Here is a 20,301-nt window from a genome sequence, read left to right as displayed (position 1 = left end):
GCCAACCTAGCCTGAATATCATCTCTTCAGTGTCCCTCCTTTCTGCTGCTGAATGCCTGCCAACCTAGCCTGAATATCATCTCCTCAGTGTCCCTCCTGCTGAATGTCTCCCAACCTAGCCTGATTATCATCTCCTCTGTGTCCCTCCTCTCTGCTGCTGAATGTCTGCCAACCTAGCCTGATTATCATCTCCTCTGTGTCCCTCCTCTGCTGCTGAATGTCTGCCAACCTAGCCTGATTATCATCTCCTCTGTGTCCCTCCTTTCTGCTGCTGAATGCCTGCCAACCTAGCCTGAATATCATCTCTTCAGTGTCCCTCCTCCCTGCTGCTGAATGTCTGCCAACCTAGCCTGATTATCATCTCCTCAGTGTCCCTCCTTTCTGCTGCTGAATATCTGCCAACCTAGCGTAATTATCATATCCTCAGTGTCTCTCCTCTCTACTGCTGAATGTCTGCCAACCTAGCCTGATTATCATCTCCTCAGTGTCCCTCCTCCCTGCTGCTGAATGCCTGCCAACCTAGCCTGATTATCATCTCCTCAGTGTCCCTCCTCCCTGCTGCTGAATGTCTGTCAACCTAGCCTGAATATCATCTCCTCAGTGTCCCTCCTCCCTGCTGCTGAATGTCTGTCAACCTAGCCTGAATATCATCTCCTCAGTGTCCCTCCTCTCTGCTGCTGAATGTCTGCAAACCTAGCCTGAATATCATCTCATCAGTGTCCCTCCTCTCTGCTGCTGCTGATAGCTCCTCAGTGCCCATCTGTCCTCCTGCTAGCGAGACTATATTCTTCAAGTTTGATTATCTGGTACTCAGTGTCCTTCACTGCTACTGCTGAAATCTCGCTCTGCTCAGTACAAGCTGCAGCTGTCATTTGGGTTGAATGAATAAGGATTGAACACATTTGGACTTATGATCACTCTTAATTATCATGCTTATTTTAATATCCGTATTACACAGCTATTATCACATTTGCCTTTAAAGCTCTTGTCCAGGAACAGAAGCGCATGACTACTTGCTTTCATAAACCGAGCCACCCCTGACTGAGTGGTGTGTGGTATGGCAGATCCGTTCCATTCACTTTACTTGGACTAATTGCAATACCAGACTCTTTGGTCAATGGTGGCGCTGTTTCCTGGACAATTTCCTTTTTTCTGTCTTTTTCTCTCAGCATTTAAGCATTTCAGCAATTTTTTGCATGTAGCCGTATGAGACTTTATTTTGTGCGGGAAAAAATTGGGGAATTTTTTGGCAGTATTAGAGGCAACATATAAGTTACTGTACAATTTTTATAATTTTATGTAAATATTAAATATTTTTTACTATGTTGTACAAGTAATCTGAACACATTTTTCAGGCATGTTTTAGTTTTTGAGTATTAAATGGAATTAATGTTCAATAAAATGTATATGTGGAAATGTTTGCTATTTTCCTCCAGCTTTAAAGATTTTGAAGGAATGGAAAATCAATATATAAATTAAAATATAATACATGGAAAAAATAAATAAATAAATAACAAAAAAAAAAATATATATATATATATATATATATATATATATATATATATATATATATATATATATATATATATATATATATATATATATATATATATAAACTTTGCCTTTTTGTTTGACTTGAGCACCTGTAGGAGCGCTAGTTACTGAGAGAATGGTCCCTTATAGGGACTCTCTTCAATGGCAGAGCTAATCCTTGTGTGCCGGAAGCTTCTTTTCATCACTTTTTTTTAAATTATGTTTTGTTTTATTTAAAACCATGGAATTGCTGCTAAAAATTGTTGTTCCAAATGGGTTGCATTAAGAATCCAGCTCCCTTTGCCTTCTGTAGCCTCTGTATTGAATTTTCCATTGCTGGTTGCTGAATGAGTTAACTGAGAATCTGTCAGTGAGCTCTTTCTGACAATTCAATAGAAGAATGAACAGGGAAATAAAGAGTCTGGAAATGTAAAATTATTTATACAACTCTATTGCAAAAAAAAAATACAAATACATGAATTTCGGTTAAAAATGTTGTAGAAGATGAATAACCCTTTTAATTCCACCCCATAAATTTAGAATAGTGTGGAATTAATGCGCCTGACAAAGCTCCGAACATTTATAGCGCTTGGTCATGATCAGGTTAAAGGACATTTTATGATCTTTTTCTCTTTTTATTTGCCTTTTTATTGCTATTTTTATTTATTTTCTTATTGCTTCCCTCGCCCCCTCTCGCTGCACTTCAGATTTCTGGCATCGGGTAAATCTTATTCTTGCGCCAGGATGACTTGGCTTAATAGAGTGAAATTTCGGAACTCGGCAGATGAGCAGATTTCAGTGTCAAAAATATGTCTGTAGTTATCTATGTTGGGTTATAAAAGGTAGAAACCAGCCCCCCATGGTGCCATTGTTCATTAGCTGTAACATGTGGCGACTAGAATGTTTTAGATGAAGATGTAAATAACTTTATATTAATTTCTTTGTAACTTTTTTTCCCACATATTTTACTTACAACTTTTATCTATTTTTGCATAAAAAATAAACAAGTACAAAAGTTATCAGGAATTTCCTAGAGTGTCTTAATGAACCATGCATGGGTGAGACCCCCCCAGAGACTCAGCGGTGCATCTGTGCATACAGCTCCGCCTAGGACCGCCGATCAAACAGCCCATCCTAGTGAAGGTGGCGAAACAACAATTAAAGGTCCATTGATTTCTAAAAAGTATTGCAGCCTCTTAGTCATGGCCAAGAACGGTCTTGGGTTGGGGGATTCTCCACGCAGTGCCATCTGTTGATGTGTACCCTCTTAGGCTATGTGCACACGTAGTAAAAGGGGTGCAGAATTTTCTGCACAAAATCCACATCTCCTGGCAGAATCCTCAGCCGTGGATTTGCCGCCGTTTTTATGCGGATTTTGCGTGGTTTTTGTGCGGATTTTCAGTGGTTTCTGCCAGTGCGGATTTTTAACGTGGAGGGGTGCCGAAACGCTGCAGATCCGCACAAAAGAAGTGACATGCACTTCTTTGAAATCCGCAACAATTCCGCACTGATTTTTCCGCACCATCTGCACAGCTTTTTTTTTTTTCCCCATTTACTAACATTGTACTGTACATCACAGTGCGGATCTGCTGCGGATCCGCAGCAAATCCGCATCGTGTGCACATAGCCTTATGATGTACCTTGTAGTGGCCGGATGGGGCCCAAATAGTGCTGAAGTTGTCACGATGACTCCGCTTGGTACACAAAGACAAATCTAAGAAATTAAGCAAAATTCCTTAGAACTGTCATATTATAGGTGCATGCACCAAACATGAGACTGGGGTTACACGTATCCGCTACCCGGTCAGAGGTGCCCATTTCTTTATGGGCAAGTTCACTTTCTCACTCAATGGCTATGTGCGCACGTTGAGTATTTTCTTGCAGAAATTTCTGCAAGATTTCTGCATCTCTTCGTAGGAAAAACGCTATGGCAAAAACGGGCGTTTTTGCTGCATTTTTTGTGCCGTTTTGCCGCGTATTTGTACAGCAATGAAGGCTTTTTTGAGCTAATTAAAGATATTTAGAAAAAAAAAATTGATGTAATTTCTTGGTTCAACACCACCTTTTTCATGCTGATGCACTAGCATCAGCGTAATGGGATTAGGGCTTAGTGTCAGCAGCTGTCATTGACACCTAGCTCTAGGCTTAGTAATGAAGAGTTGTCAGCCCGACATCCTCATTACTAAAGGTACCGTCACATTAAGGTACGCTGCAGCGATATAGACAACGATGCCGATCGCTGCAGCGTCGCTGTTTCGTCGTTGTGTGGTCGCTGGAGAGCTGTCACACAGACAGCTCTCCAGCGACCAACGATGCTGAAGTCCCCGGGTAACCAGGGTAAACATCGGGTTACTAAGCGCAGGGCCGCGCTTAGTAACCCGATGTTTACCCTGGTTACCATTGTAAATGTAAAAAAGAAAAAACACATACTCACATTCCGGTGCCTGTCACGTCCCCCGGCGTCCGCTTCCCTGCACTCCTCCTGCATCCTGTGTAAGCGCTGGCCGCAAAGCAGAGCGGTGATGTCACCGCTGTGCTCTGCTTTACGGCCGGCCGGCGCTGACACAGTGCAGGGAAGCGGACGCTGGGGGACGCGACAGACACCGGAATGTAAGTATGTAGTGTTTGGTTTTTTCTACATTTACAATGGTAACCAGGGTAAATATCGGGTTACTAAGCGCGGCCCTGCGCTTAGTAACCCGATGTTTACCCTGGTTACCAGTGAACAGATCGCTAGATCGGTGTCACACACGCCGATTCAAAGATGTCAGCGGGTGATCAAGCGACGAAATAAGGTGCTAGCCTTCTAGCTCCGACCAACGATGGCACAGCAGGATCCTGATCGCTACTGCCTGTCAAACACAACGAGATCGCTATCCAGGACGCTGCAACGTCACGGATCGCTATCGTTGTTAAGTTGTTCAGTGTGAAGGTACCTTAAGCCGATAAGTAAATACACACACAAACAAAAACACACACATTGTCACCAGCAATATGTAGGAGTGTTAACAGAATGAATGTACATAGGTTGTAACCAAACCGCAACTGTTCATTTTAAAGAAAAAACACATTGCGTGGGCTCCCGCGTAATTTTAATAACCAGCAGAGGGGAAACTCAATGGCTGAGGGCTGATGTTAATATTTTGGGAAGGAGCCAATAGCCATAAAGGTTCCCAGGCTGTTAATATCAGCTCACAGCTGTTTGCTTAGCCTTTACTGGCTAGTTTACAGGGGGACCCCAGAAAAAAATGATATAGGGTCCTCCTATAAAATCTAACCAGCAAAGGCTAGGCAGACAGCGGGCTGATATTAATAGCCTAGGAAGGGGCCATGGATATTGTTCCCTTCCAGACTAAAAACATCAGCTCTCAGCCACCCCAGAAAAGGCGCATCTATAACATGCCTCGCTCTTCCCACTTGTCCTGTAAAAATCTATTTCGCAGTATCAAATCCCTGATATTTCTGCTACGCCTGCATGCAAAAAGTGGTCCCCTGTCTACCATTTCTTTCAAGTCTATATCTTGACCTAGGATGTGCCAGTTCTTACGAATTACTGATCTAATTTGGGAGTCCATGGGTCCAAATTCAAAACAAAAAACAAATCTTTTTTCTTTCTTTACTTTTTTTGTATGCCTAATTTGAGAAATATCATTTATATCAGCATTTAAAGCCCTGTCTAGAGCCCCATCTAGAATCGATTGTGGGTACCCTCTTTTTGAAAATCTTTTATATAATTCTTCTGATTGACGTTTAAATCCTATTCCACTATTATTAATCCTTTTTACCCGTAAAAACTGGCTATAAGGCAGGGATTTTTTTGTATAGAGGGGATGAGCACTGTTATAATGAAGCAAGGCATTTGTTGCAGAGGGCTTTCGGTATGTTTCTGTATAAATTAAACCATCAACGATTGTGAGCTTAACATCAAGGAAAATCAGTTCATTCCCACCAAATTGTGAAGTGAACCTCATGTTCATGGTATTGGACGTTTCTAGGTAATTCACAAATTGTGTGAAAGTGTGGCAGTCACCGTCCCATACCATGAACACGTCGTCCACAAATCTCACAAAGAGCTTAATGTGTTTCAGAAATTGATTTTTTATGGAATATACAAGCTTCTCTTCTAATCTGGCTAAAAAGAGACCCTAGCAAATCTAGCAGTGGTGCTGTACGTGAGAGCACTGGAGCTAATCCGCTCTCTTGCTCTCCCTCTCTTGCTCTCCCTCCCTCTCTTGCTCTCCCTCCCTCTCTTGCTCTCCCTCCCTCTCTTGCTCTCCCTCCCTCTCTTGCTCTCCCTCCCTCTCTTGCTCTCCCTCCCTCTCTTGCTCTCCCTCGCTCGCCCTCCCTGCCTCGCCCTCCCTCCCTCGCCCGCCCTCCCTCCCTCGCCCGCCCTCCCTCCCACGCCCGACCTCCCTCCCACGCCCGACCTCCCTCCCACGCCCGACCTCCCTCCCTCGCCCGCCCTCCCTCGCCAGCCCTCCCTCGCTCGCCCTCCCTCGCTCTCCCTCCTTTGCTCCACCTCCCTCGCTCTCCCTCCTTTGCTCCACCTCCCTTGCTCTCCCTCCTTTGCTCCACCTCCCTCACTCCACCTCCCTCGCTCGCCCTCCCTCGCTCGCCCTCCCTCGCTCGCCCTCCCTCGCTCGCCCTCCCTCGCTCGCCCTCCCTCGTTCGCCCTCCCTCGTTCGCCCTCCCTCGCTCGCCCTCCCTCGCTCGCCCTCCCTCGCTCGCCCTCCCTCGTTCTTCCTCCCTCGTTCTTCCTCCCTCGTTCTTCCTCCCTCGTTCTTCCTCCCTCGTTCTTCCTCCCTCGTTCTTCCTCCCTCGTTCTTCCTCCCTCGTTCTTCCTCCCTCTCTCGCTCACCCTCTTTCCCATCCTCTTTCCTGCCCTCCCTTTCTCTCCCTCCCTTTCTCTCCCTCCCTTTCTCTCCCTCCCTTTCTCTCCCTCCCTTTCTCTCCCTCCCTTTCTCTCCCTCCCTTTCTCTCCCTCCCTTTCTCTCCCTCCCTTTCTCTCCCTCCCTTTTTCTCCCTCCCTTTCTCGCTTTCTCCCTTTCTCGCTCTCTCCCTGTCTCGCTCTCTCCCTGTCTCGCTCTCTCTGTCTCGCTCTCCCTGTCTCGCTCTCCCTGTCTCGCTCTCCCTGTCTCGCTCTCCCTGTCTCGCTCTCCCTGTCTCGCTCTCCCTGTCTCGCTCTCCCTGTCTCGCTCTCCCTGTCTCGCTCCCCCTGTCTCGCTCCCCCTGTCTCGCTCCCCCTGTCTCGCTCCCCCTGTCTCGCTCTCCCTGTCTCGCTTTCTCCCTGTCTCGCTTTCTCCCTGTCTCGCTTTCTCCCTGTCTCGCTTTCTCCCTGTCTCGCTTTCTCCCTGTCTCGCTTTCTCCCTGTCTCGCTTTCTCCCTGTCTCGCTTTCTCCCTGTCTCGCTTTCTCCCTGTCTCGCTTTCTCCCTGTCTCGCTTTCTCCCTGTCTCGCTTTCTCCCTGTCTCGCTTTCTCCCTGTCTCGCTTTCTCCCTGTCTCGCTTTCTCCCTTTCTCGCTCTCCCTTTCTCTCTTGTGTATGTTTCCTTGCACAGTTTCCGTTATCATTCATCGTGTAGCGATGTGTAAATGGTTTCTGTCCCCATCATTATTGGCCCCTGGTCCTATTTGAGGGCCCTAGTTCTGCAAGGCTTCGTTGTTAAATTCCGCCACCTTGTGCTTCTTAATATTTTTCTCTTCGTTCTTTTTTGTCTACTGTGGTCTAATGAGACAAAACATATATACCGTGGCTTAAACTAATGAGACAAAACATATATACCGTGGCTTAAACTAATTAGACAAAACATATATACCGTGGCTTAAACTCCTTTTTTTGCATGAATCAAGCCCTGGATAATCTTCCCTCCCCACTTATCAGCGTGCTGGTGGCGGTATGGTGCCGTGGGATGGATGCTCTGATGCCGGCCCGGTAGCGATGTACAGAAAGGAAGAGATTATGATTAACACAAAGAAATCCTTTAGGAAAGGAAAATCCGCTGCAGGCTGCAAGAGAGCGGCAACTTGTGACATTTCTTCCTAGTAAGAAAAAGTGCGAAAGACAATAAAATGTACCGGTATCTTTTTAGGGCACACGGACAGCGGGTGTCAAATGCAATCAATCATTTTAGTGATTTGCTGCCATTGCTTGGTAATAGCCAAATATCCGGCACCTGCAGCCTCCACTTGCCTAAGCGCTAGGACGTTATTTCTTTTCAGGGTTTTCTTGGCTGAACAGTTCGAGTTTCTCCAGAATCATCTCGACTCTGTGATGCCGGCGGCTAAGAAACCTTTCCTGCAGCAGTTTTATTCACAGGTCAGTGCTCTGAGTGACGACCCCAGAAAATATTCTCCCCGCACCCGTCTTATAGAATTATCTACACGGCCTGACAGTCAGAGATCGTCCCCATTTAATAATGTCAGACATAAAGTGTCCTTGTTAACTGTGTCATTTAAGGCCCCGTCTCACATAGCGAGATCGCTAGCGAGATCGCTGCTGAGTCACAAGTTTTGTGACGCAACAGCGACCTCCATAGCGATCTCGCTATGTGTGACACGTACCAGCGATCAGGCCCCTGCTGCGAGATCGCTGGTCGTGTCGGAATGGCCTGGACCTTTTTTTGGTCGTTGAGGCCCCGCTGACATCGCTGAATCGGTGTGTGTGACACCGATCCAGCGATGTCTTCACTGGTAACCAGGGTAAACATCGGGTTACTAAGCGCAGGGCCGCGCTTAGTAACCCGATGTTTACCCTGGTTACCAGCGTAAATGTAAAAAAAAAAAAACAGTACATACTCGCCTTCTGATGTCCGTCAGGTCCCTTGCCGTCTGCTTCCTGCTCTCACTGACTCCCGGCCGTACAGTGAGAAGTGAGAGCACAGCAGTGACGTCACCGCTGCGCTCTGCTCTCGCTGTACGGCGGCTCAGTCAGAGCAAGAAGCAGACGGCAAGGGACCTGGACACCGAAAGGCGAGTATGTACTGTTTGTTTTTTTTGGTAACCAGGGTAAACATCGGGTTACTAAGCGCGGCCCTGCGCTTAGTAACCCGATGTTTACCCTGGTTACCCGGGTGCTGCAGGGGGACTTCGGCATCGTTGAAGACAGTTTCAACGATGCCGAAGTCGTTCCCCTGATCGTTGGTCGCTGGGGAGAGCGGTCTGTGTGACAGCTCCCCAGCGACCACACAACGACTTACCAACGATCACGGCCAGGTCGTATCGCTGGTCGTGATCGTTGGTAAATCGCTTAGTGAGACGGGGCTTTTAGAGAGTTCCCCTACAATCAGTGTCGGTCAGAGAGTCACTTCATTTACTTTGTGATTCAAATTGTGGCGCCCCCGTGCCCCCCATAAAAGGTTTTGGTCAGAGGGCCTCCTTACTCAGTGTTGGCTAAAGGGTGCCCCCGTAAACAGTGTCATTGTCAGACATAATGCAGTGTCTTTTAGACACTGTCCCTATAATCAGTGTGGGGCAGAGTACTTTCATTTAATGTGTCATCCAGAGTGTGCCCCTATAAAAGTCTCCTCATTAACCGTGTCAGGCAAAGGTTCTCCCCATAAACAGTTTCAGACATGGTGTCCTCATTATCTGTAGCCTCCACATAGTGTCAGGAAGAGAGTCTCCCCATAAACAGTATAAGGGAAAAAATGTCATCATTAATTGTGTCATTCAGAAAGACCCCTATAAATAGTGTTGATCAGTGAGTGTCCCCATAACCATGGTCAGGGAGTGTCCCTGTAAACATTGACAGCCAGAGAGTATCTACAGAGGTCCCCATAACCAGTGTCGGTGAGAGTGTCCCCATAAACGCGTCAATGAGAGAGTGCCCCATAAACAGTGTCAATGAGAGAGTGCCCCATAAACAGTGTCAGTGAGAGAGTGCCCCATAAACAGTGTCAATGAGAGAGTGCCCCATAAACAGTGTCAGTGAGAGAGTGCCCCATAAACAGCATCAATGAGAGAGTGCCCCATAAACAGTGTTAATGAGAGAGTGCCCCATAAACAGTGTCAGTGAAAGAGTGCCCCATAAACAGTTTGGTTAGTAATATTCCTATTAAGTGTCATCCTGAGAGTTCCGTTAAAAGCAATGAAATAAATCGCACCCATAAACATAGTCAGCCAAAATATATATTCTGAAACAATGTCAGTACGATTGTGTCCCTATAATCGGGGTCAGTGAGTACCCCTTTTTTCAGTGTTAACAGAATGCCCCCGTGAACAATTACAGTGTTCACAGGTGTCCCTATAACCAGTGTCAGTTAGATAGTCCAGCCAATAACGTTATCAGCCCAAGAGGGTCCTCATGTATGATGTCTGCCGGATAGGGTCCTCGTGTATGGTGTCGGCCCAAAAGGGTCGTCATGTATGATGTCTGCCGGAGAGGGTCCTCGTGTATGGTGTCGGCCGGAGAGAGTCCTCGTGTATGGTGTCGGCCGGAGAGAGTCCTCGTGTATGGTGTCTGCCGGAGAGGGTCTCCGTGTATGGTGTCGGCCCAAGAGGGTCCTCATGTATGATGTCTGCCGGAGAGGGTCCTCGTGTATGGTGTCGGCCCAAGAGGGTCCTCATGTATGGTCTGCCGGAGAGGGTCCTCGTGTATGGTGTCGGCCGGAGAGAGTCCTCGTGTATGGTGTCTGCCGGAGAGGGTCCTCCTGTATGGTGTCAGCCGGAGAGGGTCTCCGTGTATGATGTCTGCCGGAGAGGGTCCTCGTGTATGGTGTCAGCTGGAGGGGGTCCTCGTGTATGGTGTCAGCCGGAGAGGGTCTCCGTGTATGGTGTCGGCCCAAGAGGGTCCTCATGTATGATGTCTGCCGGAGAGGGTCCTCGTGTATGGTGTCGGCCCAAGAGGGTCCTCATGTATGGTCTGCCGGAGAGGGTCCTCGTGTATGGTGTCGGCCGGAGAGAGTCCTCGTGTATGGTGTCTGCCGGAGAGGGTCCTCGTGTATGGTGTCAGCCGGAGAGGGTCCTCGTGTATGGTGTCAGCCGGAGAGGGTCCTCGTGTATGGTGTCAGCCAGAGAGGGTCCTCGTGTATGGTGTCGGCCAGAGAGGGTCTTCGTGTATGGTGTCGGCCAGAGAGGGTCCTCGTGTATGGTGTCGGCCAGAGAGGGTCCTCGTGTATGGTGTCAGCCAGAGAGGGTCCTCGTGTATGGTGTCGGCCAGAGAGGGTCTTCGTGTATGGTGTCGGCCAGAGAGGGTCTTCGTGTATGGTGTCTGCCGGAGAGGGTCCTCGTGTCTTTTGTTGGCCGGAGTGGATCATTGTCCTCATAAGTGATGTCGGACAGATTGTCTCCAGGTATCCTTATAAACCAAGTCGAAATAGTTTACCCTTAAGCCGGGTCATAGAACATAATATCCCCATAGACTATGAGATTCTTCATAAACAGGGTCAGTAAGAGAGTGCCCAAATAATGCGAGTACCCCTACTAATAGTTTCATACAGAGTCCCCCTATTAATATATAGCAAAGTTGAGAAGAGTCCATTCATAACCCGTGTCAGATGGACCGTGACCCCATAAACGGTGAATAAGAGTCCTTCAATAAACCGTCTTAGTTAGGGTGGTCCCATAAACATTTTCTGATACTGATAATGGGGGCAGTTTCTAGACCGTATTAATTGTCATTCAGACAGTGCCCCCCATGAACAGCTCTGATCAACACTTGCCCCAGTCCTGGGTATTGGGGTACTGTTATTATCCCACTGTGTAACGTTCACTTCTTTTTGTTTTTTATCTAGACCGTGTCCACCGCCAGTGAACTCCGCAAGCCGATATACTGGATCGTAGCCGCAAAGGCCATAGATTACGAGCAGCTGCTGCTGCTGATGGCCAACGTGAAATGGGACGTGAAGGAAATCATGTCCCAGCACAATGTGTACGTCGATGCCTTACTGAAGGTACGCGGTGCTGTGTCCGCAGGGTCACTGCTGTCGATAGCGGCCTGTACGGTGCGTTACCAGCTATTGTGCTGCTGAAATTACCCCCCCCCTCCAAAAAAAAAAAAATATTGTCACCATTTTCTGAAATCCATAACTTTATTTTTCTGTCCATGGAGCTCATTGAGGGCTTGTTTTTTTCACAAGGTGGCAATTTTATTGACACCATTTTCTATTTTCATTGTGTTTTTTTAAGTAAGTTTTTTTTTTTTTTTTTTTCATGGGAAAAAGGGTGATTTTTATTTAATATTTTTTACTTTTTATATATAGTTTACAACATTTATTTTTTTATTTTTACTTTACTATTTAGTCTCCTTAGGGGACCTGAACCTGCCATCATTCCACTGCTTACACTGTATACTGCAGTAGTGCTGGATACTTCAGGAATAAGATGGCAGCGATGGGGGCATTCAGTATCTTACCGTACCGGTCCATTTAAATGCCTGTGTCAGAGGATTGACAGCAGCATTTAAGTGGTTAAAATACAGCATCTGCCTCATATGAAGCACGGTCGGCTCCTAAGCTTCATAGATTCCTTATCGACATGTGAGGAAAATATACATCGTAGATCGTTAAGGGGTTAAAGACGATATGTCACTCGCTATAAATATGTAGCGTTTCTACCTGGTGTAAATGCCGCTGTTCTCCTGAATCCGGCAATGTTTTTCTTTTGTTCCTGCGCCTCTCCGTTCCTGAGATATGGCCTTCTCTTCCCTGTATATAAATCTAAGCTAGGGGGCGTGTATTCTTGAGGGCCACACCCAGTTGGCTAACAAGACAAAAACTATATATAGAGTAGATTGGGTCATATCTCCGGAACGGAGAGGCGCAGTAACAAAAGAGAAATATCTCCGGATTCAGGAGAACAGCGGCATTTACACCAGGTACAAAAAGAACATATTTATGGCAAGTGACGGGTCCCCTTTAAGCAGTAATAGTGAGCCAGCCTCTTAAAAGGGATTGCCCAGGATGTAAAAACACAAATTTCAACAACAGGTAATGCTATGAAATAAAAAAACAAACAAAACCAATGCTCACCTATTCAGTCCTTTAGTGCTTCCTGTCTGTCTCTGTTGACCTTGGTGCTGTGATCACAGGCCATATATTCATGTCGACACTGCAGCCAATCTCTTGCATCATCTCTGAGGCCTGTGATTGGCTGCAGCGGTCACATAGATGTATAGCATATGAGCGCTGGTCAATTGTCTGATGCTTCCCATGGTCTCTGTTGACTTTTCTGTAGTGATCACATGCCGTACCTTCATATTACCGCTGCAGCCAATCACTGGCCTCATTCTGCTATGATCACTGAGACCAGTGATTGGCTGCAGTTGTCAGCACATGATCACCTGGTGGTGGCGCTAAAACTCAGTTTACTTTTCTTTTGGAAATCAGAGTCTGCTAAGATGGTTTTGAACTTGGGATCCCCTGTAAAACGTCCAATGTCTTAATAGGGTGTACTTAAAGGGGAAGATGCGACAATCCCTTTAACATGGCAGTAACTCCTATTGATGTCTGATAGCCATATTGTACATGGCCCCCTCCCTGGGACTCAGCACAGTACATAAAGCCGCTGGTACAATATCCCGAGTGCTCTATCACGCCGTAGAGCTCCTTGTGATGTCGTATGGCGAAATTCTGACTTTGTTGTGTTGCAGGAATTTGAGCAGTTTAATAAGAAGTTGTCGGATCTCTCGAAACACGTCCGAATCCCGCTCCCCGTCTCCAACATCCTGTGGGAACACTGCATCCGTCTGGCCAACAGGACGCTGGTGGAGGGGTGAGTGTCATTACTAGACGTGTTTCCACAGGTTGCCGACTGCAGAATGAGTGAACTGAGAAGCCGTCAGTGAGCTCCTTCTATTGGGTGAATTTCTCTTTTATCTGTTTTTCTCTGAGCTCCTCTCTGCTGATTTATGACCACAGACCACATCAAAGTTGAATGTTCAGAGACACAAAGAGCCTGTAAAATCCAAACGGTGCAACATTTGTAATGGAAGTTGAATAAGAACTTTAACAATCTGTCTGTGCTGAGCTCCCCCTGGTGGTGGCTGCCGGCAGAAAGAAAATAGCAATTGAGCTTTATGGTATTTATAGTTTTTTATGAGATAAATGGATCGTATCTAGTTAGATAAAGTGAAACAATGGGTATAGTTTATTTCAATTTTTCTTTATAGTCGCTGGCCTTGTCTTAAAGTGTGCACTGTGCTGTATCTGATTTTCAGAGCCATAGTGACTTGGGGTAAATGTACACTACTATATTCATGGCATTATGATGGTGGTGGCACAGTATTTGTTCTGCCCAATCATCTGCGGTGACACTCTGTCAATGATGGGATCAGAGAAAACTCTGATCTTGGTCGTTTAACCTTTATAAAGTCACGATTCTTGGTGATCATTGATCCCTGCATTTTGCCCCGTACATTACAGAGTTCTGGCTGTTGTAGGAGCAGGTTTCACCTAATCAACGGGGATCTCGGATGTCAGACCCTCACCAATCGTGTACTAATGACCCATCCAAAGAGGCTGTCAGATGACCTTTCTGGTGAGAGTCCTGAGTGCCAGACCCCACCAATCTCACATTGACGACCTATCCGGTGAGACCCTCACCAAACTCCTACTGATGTCCTATCCAGTGAGGGTCCCGGATGTCAGATCTCCACCAATCTTATACTGATGTCCTTTCCAGTGAGGGTCCCGAGTGTCAGACCCCCACCAATCTGAGACTGATGTCCTATCCAGTGAGGGTCCCGGGTGTCAGACCCCCACCAATGTCATACTAATGTCCTATCCAGTGAGGGTCCCGGATGTCAGATCTCCACCAATCTTATACTGATGTCCTTTCCAGTGAGGGTCCCGAGTGTCAGACCCCCACCAATGTCATACTGATGTCCTATCCAGTGAGGGTCCCGTGTGTCAGACCCCCACCAATATGAGACTGATGTCCTATCTAGTGAGGGTCCCGGGTGTCAGACCCCCACCAATCTCAGGACTTGAGTGCGAGCCCTGGCTCTCCCATGTTAATCCATGTTACACACGGGCTCTAAAGCATAAATAACAAAAAATGCACATTTGGCTTTAAAAAAAGAAAAACCTTTAATAAATGAAATGATAACTATTAGGTGCCAAAAAGAAAAAGTACAGCTTGAAAGACATAATTCTGTGAATGAATAGAGTAGTTGTGTCTCCTGGCACGCGGTGAGGCAAAAATCAAGAAATACGCTGTGACCTGAAGGTTAAAATAAAATCCTGTCCATAAGGTGTAACTGAGTGATTGGGGTGAATGATCCGCCATCCGAGGACTGCAGCTAGGTTGTGTTCTGTGCCCTTCATCCATTACAGTTGGCTGAAGTATAGAAGGAAAGTCTCTTATTGTAGCCTGTGCTGCGGAGCGAGGACGTGTCCGTGCTGTACGCCCGGGTGTGCACCGTACATAGGGGTCTTTTTTTGTTTTGCATATATAAGGCCAATAATATTTGGAAGTGACCGTCCTCCCTGGGACTGATAAGTGACTATCCATTTGTCACATATGGTCATTTTATCTGGCACCCTCCATTTGTCTCCCGCTGCTCAGATCAATGCTCCTGCTTCCATTGTGACCGTCTGCTGTGCAGTGGAAGTCTAAACCACGCCATGGAGAGGCACAGTCAGCAATACCTTGGCGGCCACCTTGGGACCTAGAGGAACAGGATGTCAGTTTGAGCAATGGAGGCAGCGGGAGGCACACGGAGGATATCAGGTGGGGTGACAGGAGGGCCTGCATTAGTAGAAGGTGAGGGTCTCCTGCCGTTGACCTTGAGTCTGTAGAGGTGCATTTATAGCAATGGCGGGCCGTTCTTGCCCCTTAGTGGACACTGTGTGAAGTTACAGGGGTGACCAGGTCACGGCACTTGTCGCTCTTACTCCAGACGGGGGTGCACGGCTTCGTGACATCATCTGGAGAGATAAATAATCGGTAAGTAATGCTCTTTTTCCTGAAAGGAGAAACGGTCAGCCAGCAGCCGCCTTAAGGTGTGTAATCCGGCTGCTTGGCCTAATCTGCCCTTTCTTTCTTACTAGTTATGCCAATGTGAAGAAGTGCAGCAACGAGGGCCGGGCTCTGATGCAGCTCGATTTTCAGCAATTCCTGATGAAACTGGAGAAGCTGACTGACATCCGGCCGATTCCAGATAAGGAGTTCGTAGAGACCTACATCAAAGCCTATTACCTGACGGAGAACGACATGGAGCGCTGGATCAAGGAGCACAGGGTGAGCGTTCCGATCCCCACAATGGGCCGTGCACCTTGGTTTTGAGTGAAAGTCTTCGTTTTGTAAGAATACGTAATAGAGGTGGTTCCGCTCTTCAGGATCCTCCTCTCTTGGCCAAGGTGGCTACACCAAGTGTCTTTCTCTCTGGAGGACCCATCCAGTGTAATACTTAGTTTCTCCTGTGGTGCTGCTGCAGAAAAATCAAACTCTTACTAACAGGTTTACCCACAGATCACAGTTGATCACTTGACACTTTATTTTAAAGAAACCCTTCTAACAAGTAGTGGCTGTCCACAGTGGAGTATTACTTTTGTTGTACTGTATGATCTGCCCTCACTAGTGGTGGAAGTCCACTCATCATACGGGACTGATGCCAATTATTGACCAAATCAATTCTCAATACAAAGCCATCTCCGTCCGTCCACAGCCGTACTGATCAGTCATCGTCATTCTTGATGTAGTGGTATTTCATGGTGGTAACTTGTGGTGGGCCACCGGAGGGAATATGCTCTTCTTTTTATGTTGTAGTGTTGTCCGCTCTGGGCAATAATTTTTTCTATGACTCCCCAAAATATAAGCTAATTTTTCCCCCTCCTACAGATCAACTTTAATAAATGGAAGAACCTGGTAGAAATCGTTCAATTCCATAGCAGCGCCACCACTGGTGATATAGAGTATTACACAATTGTCTTTGAAGTGATTCACTTTCTGTGCATTACGAGGATATTGCCAAGTCCTGTAGGGCGAATGACCGCCTCAGGGACCCCTCTATTAACTTAGAATTTCCCAAAAGGTTGGAAGAAAATGAGGTTTTGAATGCAACCTTCACGCACTTCCCCCTCCAAAAAAAAGCATGGCAAGCCACCTTAAGGATTCTCCAAGAATGTAATAATAAAATGGCCGCCATCACATAATTTAAACTGCACCCCGTCCTAGTCATGTGTCAGGACAGGTTGCAGTCTGAAGTAACACAGGTCGGGAGACTGGTGTCTCAACTGTCGGAGGAGTTGTTTTGGAAGTACACATACTGGAGCTGCCAGAGAAGGCCTGTGACCGAAAAATAAATAAATCTTCTCCTAGACTGACTGAGCACAGAGGGCTGATGCTGGAGAAAAAAATTATTTGTGCAGTCAGTCGAGGAGTAGATTTATTTCTTCTCTTGTTACTGCCCCTTTTCAGGAAAGTCCTTTATATGTGCTTATAAAAAAAAGCTCCTCTGTCAGTTGAGACACAGGTCTCAGGGAGCAGTGTTTCTTCAGACTGCAGCCACCCTGACACATGACCAGTATAGGCTGCTGTTTGAATTATTTGACTGGGGAAATTTTATTACATTCTTAAAGAAACCCTGTAAGTAGTCAGACAGCTGCCACTTTAACGAAATCATATGATTTGAAATGTGAAAACGCAATAATTTGCTATTGAAACTTCAAAACACGTTAACAGTGTGAGGGTCTATGAGTGAAACATGCCACAACCTGACAAATGCAAGACCTACGGCCCAATGCATTTAAACAAAAAAACAAAACTCCAAAGAGACGACAATTTAACAAAAAACGTACAATAAAAGTAAACACACTGTATGGAATGTAATATTTCCCTATTGACTTAAGGCAAAAAGGTGCCAAAAAATGCTGTTAAAAAAACCCCAACATTTTGTTTAAAGGGAACCTGTCAGCAGGATTGTGCACAGTAACCTACAGACAGTGTCAGGTCGGCGCCGTTATACTGATTACAATGATGCCAGGGGATGAAATCCGTCTTGTGGTTGTTGTGTAATCTTTATTTTCAGTTTTGAGTTAATGATATGCTCGTGCCCCCGGGGCGGGGCTGTGGGGGTCTACATGTGGTGCTCTGCTTAGGTATTCACCAGTATGGCTTCTGATAAGTCACCTGCTGACAGGTTCCCTCTAAACCTGCAGATGCCCAGTGCCTTTTTCTAACCATGCACCTTTTTTAAATGGTGAGAGTAGTAAAAGATTTGCAAAAAGTTCAACTTTTTAATCTTCTCTTTTTTATATATATATTTTTTGCGGCAGGAATATTCCACCAAGCAGCTAACGAACCTGGTGAACGTCTGTCTTGGATCCCACATAAACAAAAAGGCCAGACAGAAGCTCCTGGCAGCCATCGACGACTTGGACAGGCCAAAAAGATAATTCCCAGGGAGCTCTCCTGACCTCACTGACATGGCAGACCCCAAGAGTAGACGCACGCTCGGTGGATTATAAGAAATATGTAGAATCACGCAAAACATATTCTCTCGTGTGTGGAGGGGCGTCTCGCCATCACGTTATATTTTATTTGTACAGGTTCATAAGAAACGTGTTCTTATTTCTGTAGGTTTGGATGTTATGAAGTTGGAATCTGTGAATTATTGTAATTTGCAATATTGAAATAGCAAAAAAAACTACATATTTTGAATTATTTAAAGAGACAGTGTCCCTAGGTGAGACCTGTTTAAATTCAAGTTTGTGTATGATTTCCTAATGAAGTCCTAATAGTAAATATAATTTTGCCCATTTAGCAGCTTCCCCCAAGGTAAGAAACTAAGGTATTATGGAGCCTTTTGTGAGCCAATCAAAAGCTTTAAAAAGGGTCATGTGACATACACTTCACTGGTGAAAGGGATCACATGATACACCCTGTCACTTCAGGAACTTCTTACATTTCCTATGGACAACAAAGCTAGGGGAAAAGGGCACAATTTATCAATTTATCCCATTGCGGTGCACTTATTTACTGTCTATGTGTTAGCCTCCATGATTACTTACTTACATATATATGTACAAGTCCATGAATTATATTAGCAGCTGTCCAAATAAGCATTAAGGACCATTTGAGCAGCTGACAATCCGCAAAAAAGCTTTCCTAAGAATGGTCCCGCCCATGAAGAATGGTCCCGCCCATGAAGAACACGCATTCTTAATCATCAGCTTGTGTAAACATGCCGCTGATCTGTCGACGATCAGCAAAATGCTCATTCGTTGGCTGCAGAAAAATAATCATCTTCGGCAGGGGATTTACTGCAAACATGCATGCTGTATAGTCCTAGAACAGTCCAATTAACACTTTTCTGCCCCATCAGTCTGCATCTGGCCAGGAAACGACCATCAGTCAAGTTGTATATAGTGCTCATTGATGGACCTTAATTAGTCAATGTACATGGGCTTTTACTGATCAATAAATTAACTTACTTTCCATTGCCACACCCATTAAATATATTGCCCATGAAGAGTAACGGTAACACCCCTGCTTGGACACTGCACTCTTTCCTGTTTGCTTTTTCTTCTTGAGAATGACCTGAAGGTTAAATATAACATATAATGTACTGTACCCCTATACAATCTGTATATTCCTATCCTTGATTTTTTTGGGGGGGGGTTTAGCTCCACTGAAGGTTCCCGCCCATGAAGAGTCAAGTTAACACCCCTGCTTGGGCACTTCACTTTAACTATTTATTTCTTTGTGAGGCCGAGCTGTAGAGTTTATGACTTTACTGTATCCTTTGTATATTCTGGGCACTGATTTTCTCTGTCTTGCTTGAATATTAATATGTAAATCTGAATAGTTTGGAATATTAATTTCTTAGGCGAAATCAATTTCTCTATTTGTCTGTCAGTTTTTTTTCATTTAATTTAATCGCTCCCATGTTTAGCTGTTGGATTGTATTGCCGGCTGGGTTTTTTTTTTTTTTTTGTATCGCTTTCCAGGGTAAATGGAGTTGTCAAATCTAAATTAAGAGATTAATGGAAAACGTGGCTGCGAAATAAAACACTAATGACGAACCTTCCATGAAGCCTGTGCTTGTTTAAATAGGGGGCAGGGGTCGGTGAGTGGAGCTGAGAAGACGGTGAAGATGAAGTTGATCAATTAATGCAGCTTCTACTGCTCAGAAGTGTGAAAATGTTGTGTACATAAATTCCGTAAAACTTTTTGTGACGACCCAGGTTAGTCGAGGGATCGGAAATAGATGTATTCAAGTGACTGTACGCCTTTGCAACGGTTTTCCAAATATATATAGTACAAAAAAATCATTAAAAAAAAAAATTCCCGCAGAAGAGAATTCCTATGAATTACGTCTTTTTAATGGGGTGGTAATACCCACCACCTATGGATAAGACGGGTGCCGGTAAAGGGAATAAATCAGCCATAGTTTACCAAGCTCAGCGAGCCACCATGAACTAGTCACTTATCCCATGAGCGACATTTAGCTTCTATGGGATAAGTCATTTCAGATGTGTTTTACCATTGGGAAGCTTACCGAGAACAGGAGTCCTGTATGAGTGAAGCGCTTGCGCACATCTCTGGTAGCAGTAATGCACATGCGCAATCACTGCTTCCATAGACTGTGGTTGCGTATACGCACTAAAGCTCCATCCTCATCGGGAAACAGGATTCCTGATTTTATATGTACAGATGGATCTGGATAAGTTGGAAACTTGGGGCGGGAGGCGGCAGATGCGGTTTAACAATGATAAATGTAAATTATACACATGGGAAGAAGGAATCAATATCACCATTACACACTGAACGGGAAACCACGGGGTAAATCTGACATGGAGAAGGACTCTGGGATCCTAGTTAATGATAAA

At 45.6% G+C, this 20,301-nt stretch overlaps 1 protein-coding gene across 1 annotated transcript in view; it reads left to right on the top strand.

The window, feature by feature from the left end:
• The window catches only part of VPS50 (VPS50 subunit of EARP/GARPII complex), a 200,729-nt gene extending 181,230 nt beyond the window's left edge, over positions 1 to 19,499 (top strand). Inside the window, exons 24-28 of the mRNA XM_077268173.1 lie at positions 7,751 to 7,847; positions 11,263 to 11,421; positions 13,119 to 13,240; positions 15,520 to 15,709; positions 17,746 to 19,499. Coding sequence (XP_077124288.1) covers positions 7,751 to 7,847; positions 11,263 to 11,421; positions 13,119 to 13,240; positions 15,520 to 15,709; positions 17,746 to 17,865 — 688 coding nt within the window. The 3' untranslated portion in view covers positions 17,866 to 19,499. The remainder of the gene's footprint in view (positions 1 to 7,750; positions 7,848 to 11,262; positions 11,422 to 13,118; positions 13,241 to 15,519; positions 15,710 to 17,745) is intronic.
• The last annotated feature ends 802 nt before the right edge of the window (positions 19,500 to 20,301 follow it).

The sequence above is a fragment of the Ranitomeya variabilis genome, chromosome 6, assembly GCF_051348905.1.
Source record: "Ranitomeya variabilis isolate aRanVar5 chromosome 6, aRanVar5.hap1, whole genome shotgun sequence".
Taxonomy (NCBI): Eukaryota; Metazoa; Chordata; class Amphibia; order Anura; family Dendrobatidae; genus Ranitomeya; species Ranitomeya variabilis.
This window is presented reverse-complemented; position numbering and strand designations above follow the sequence as displayed.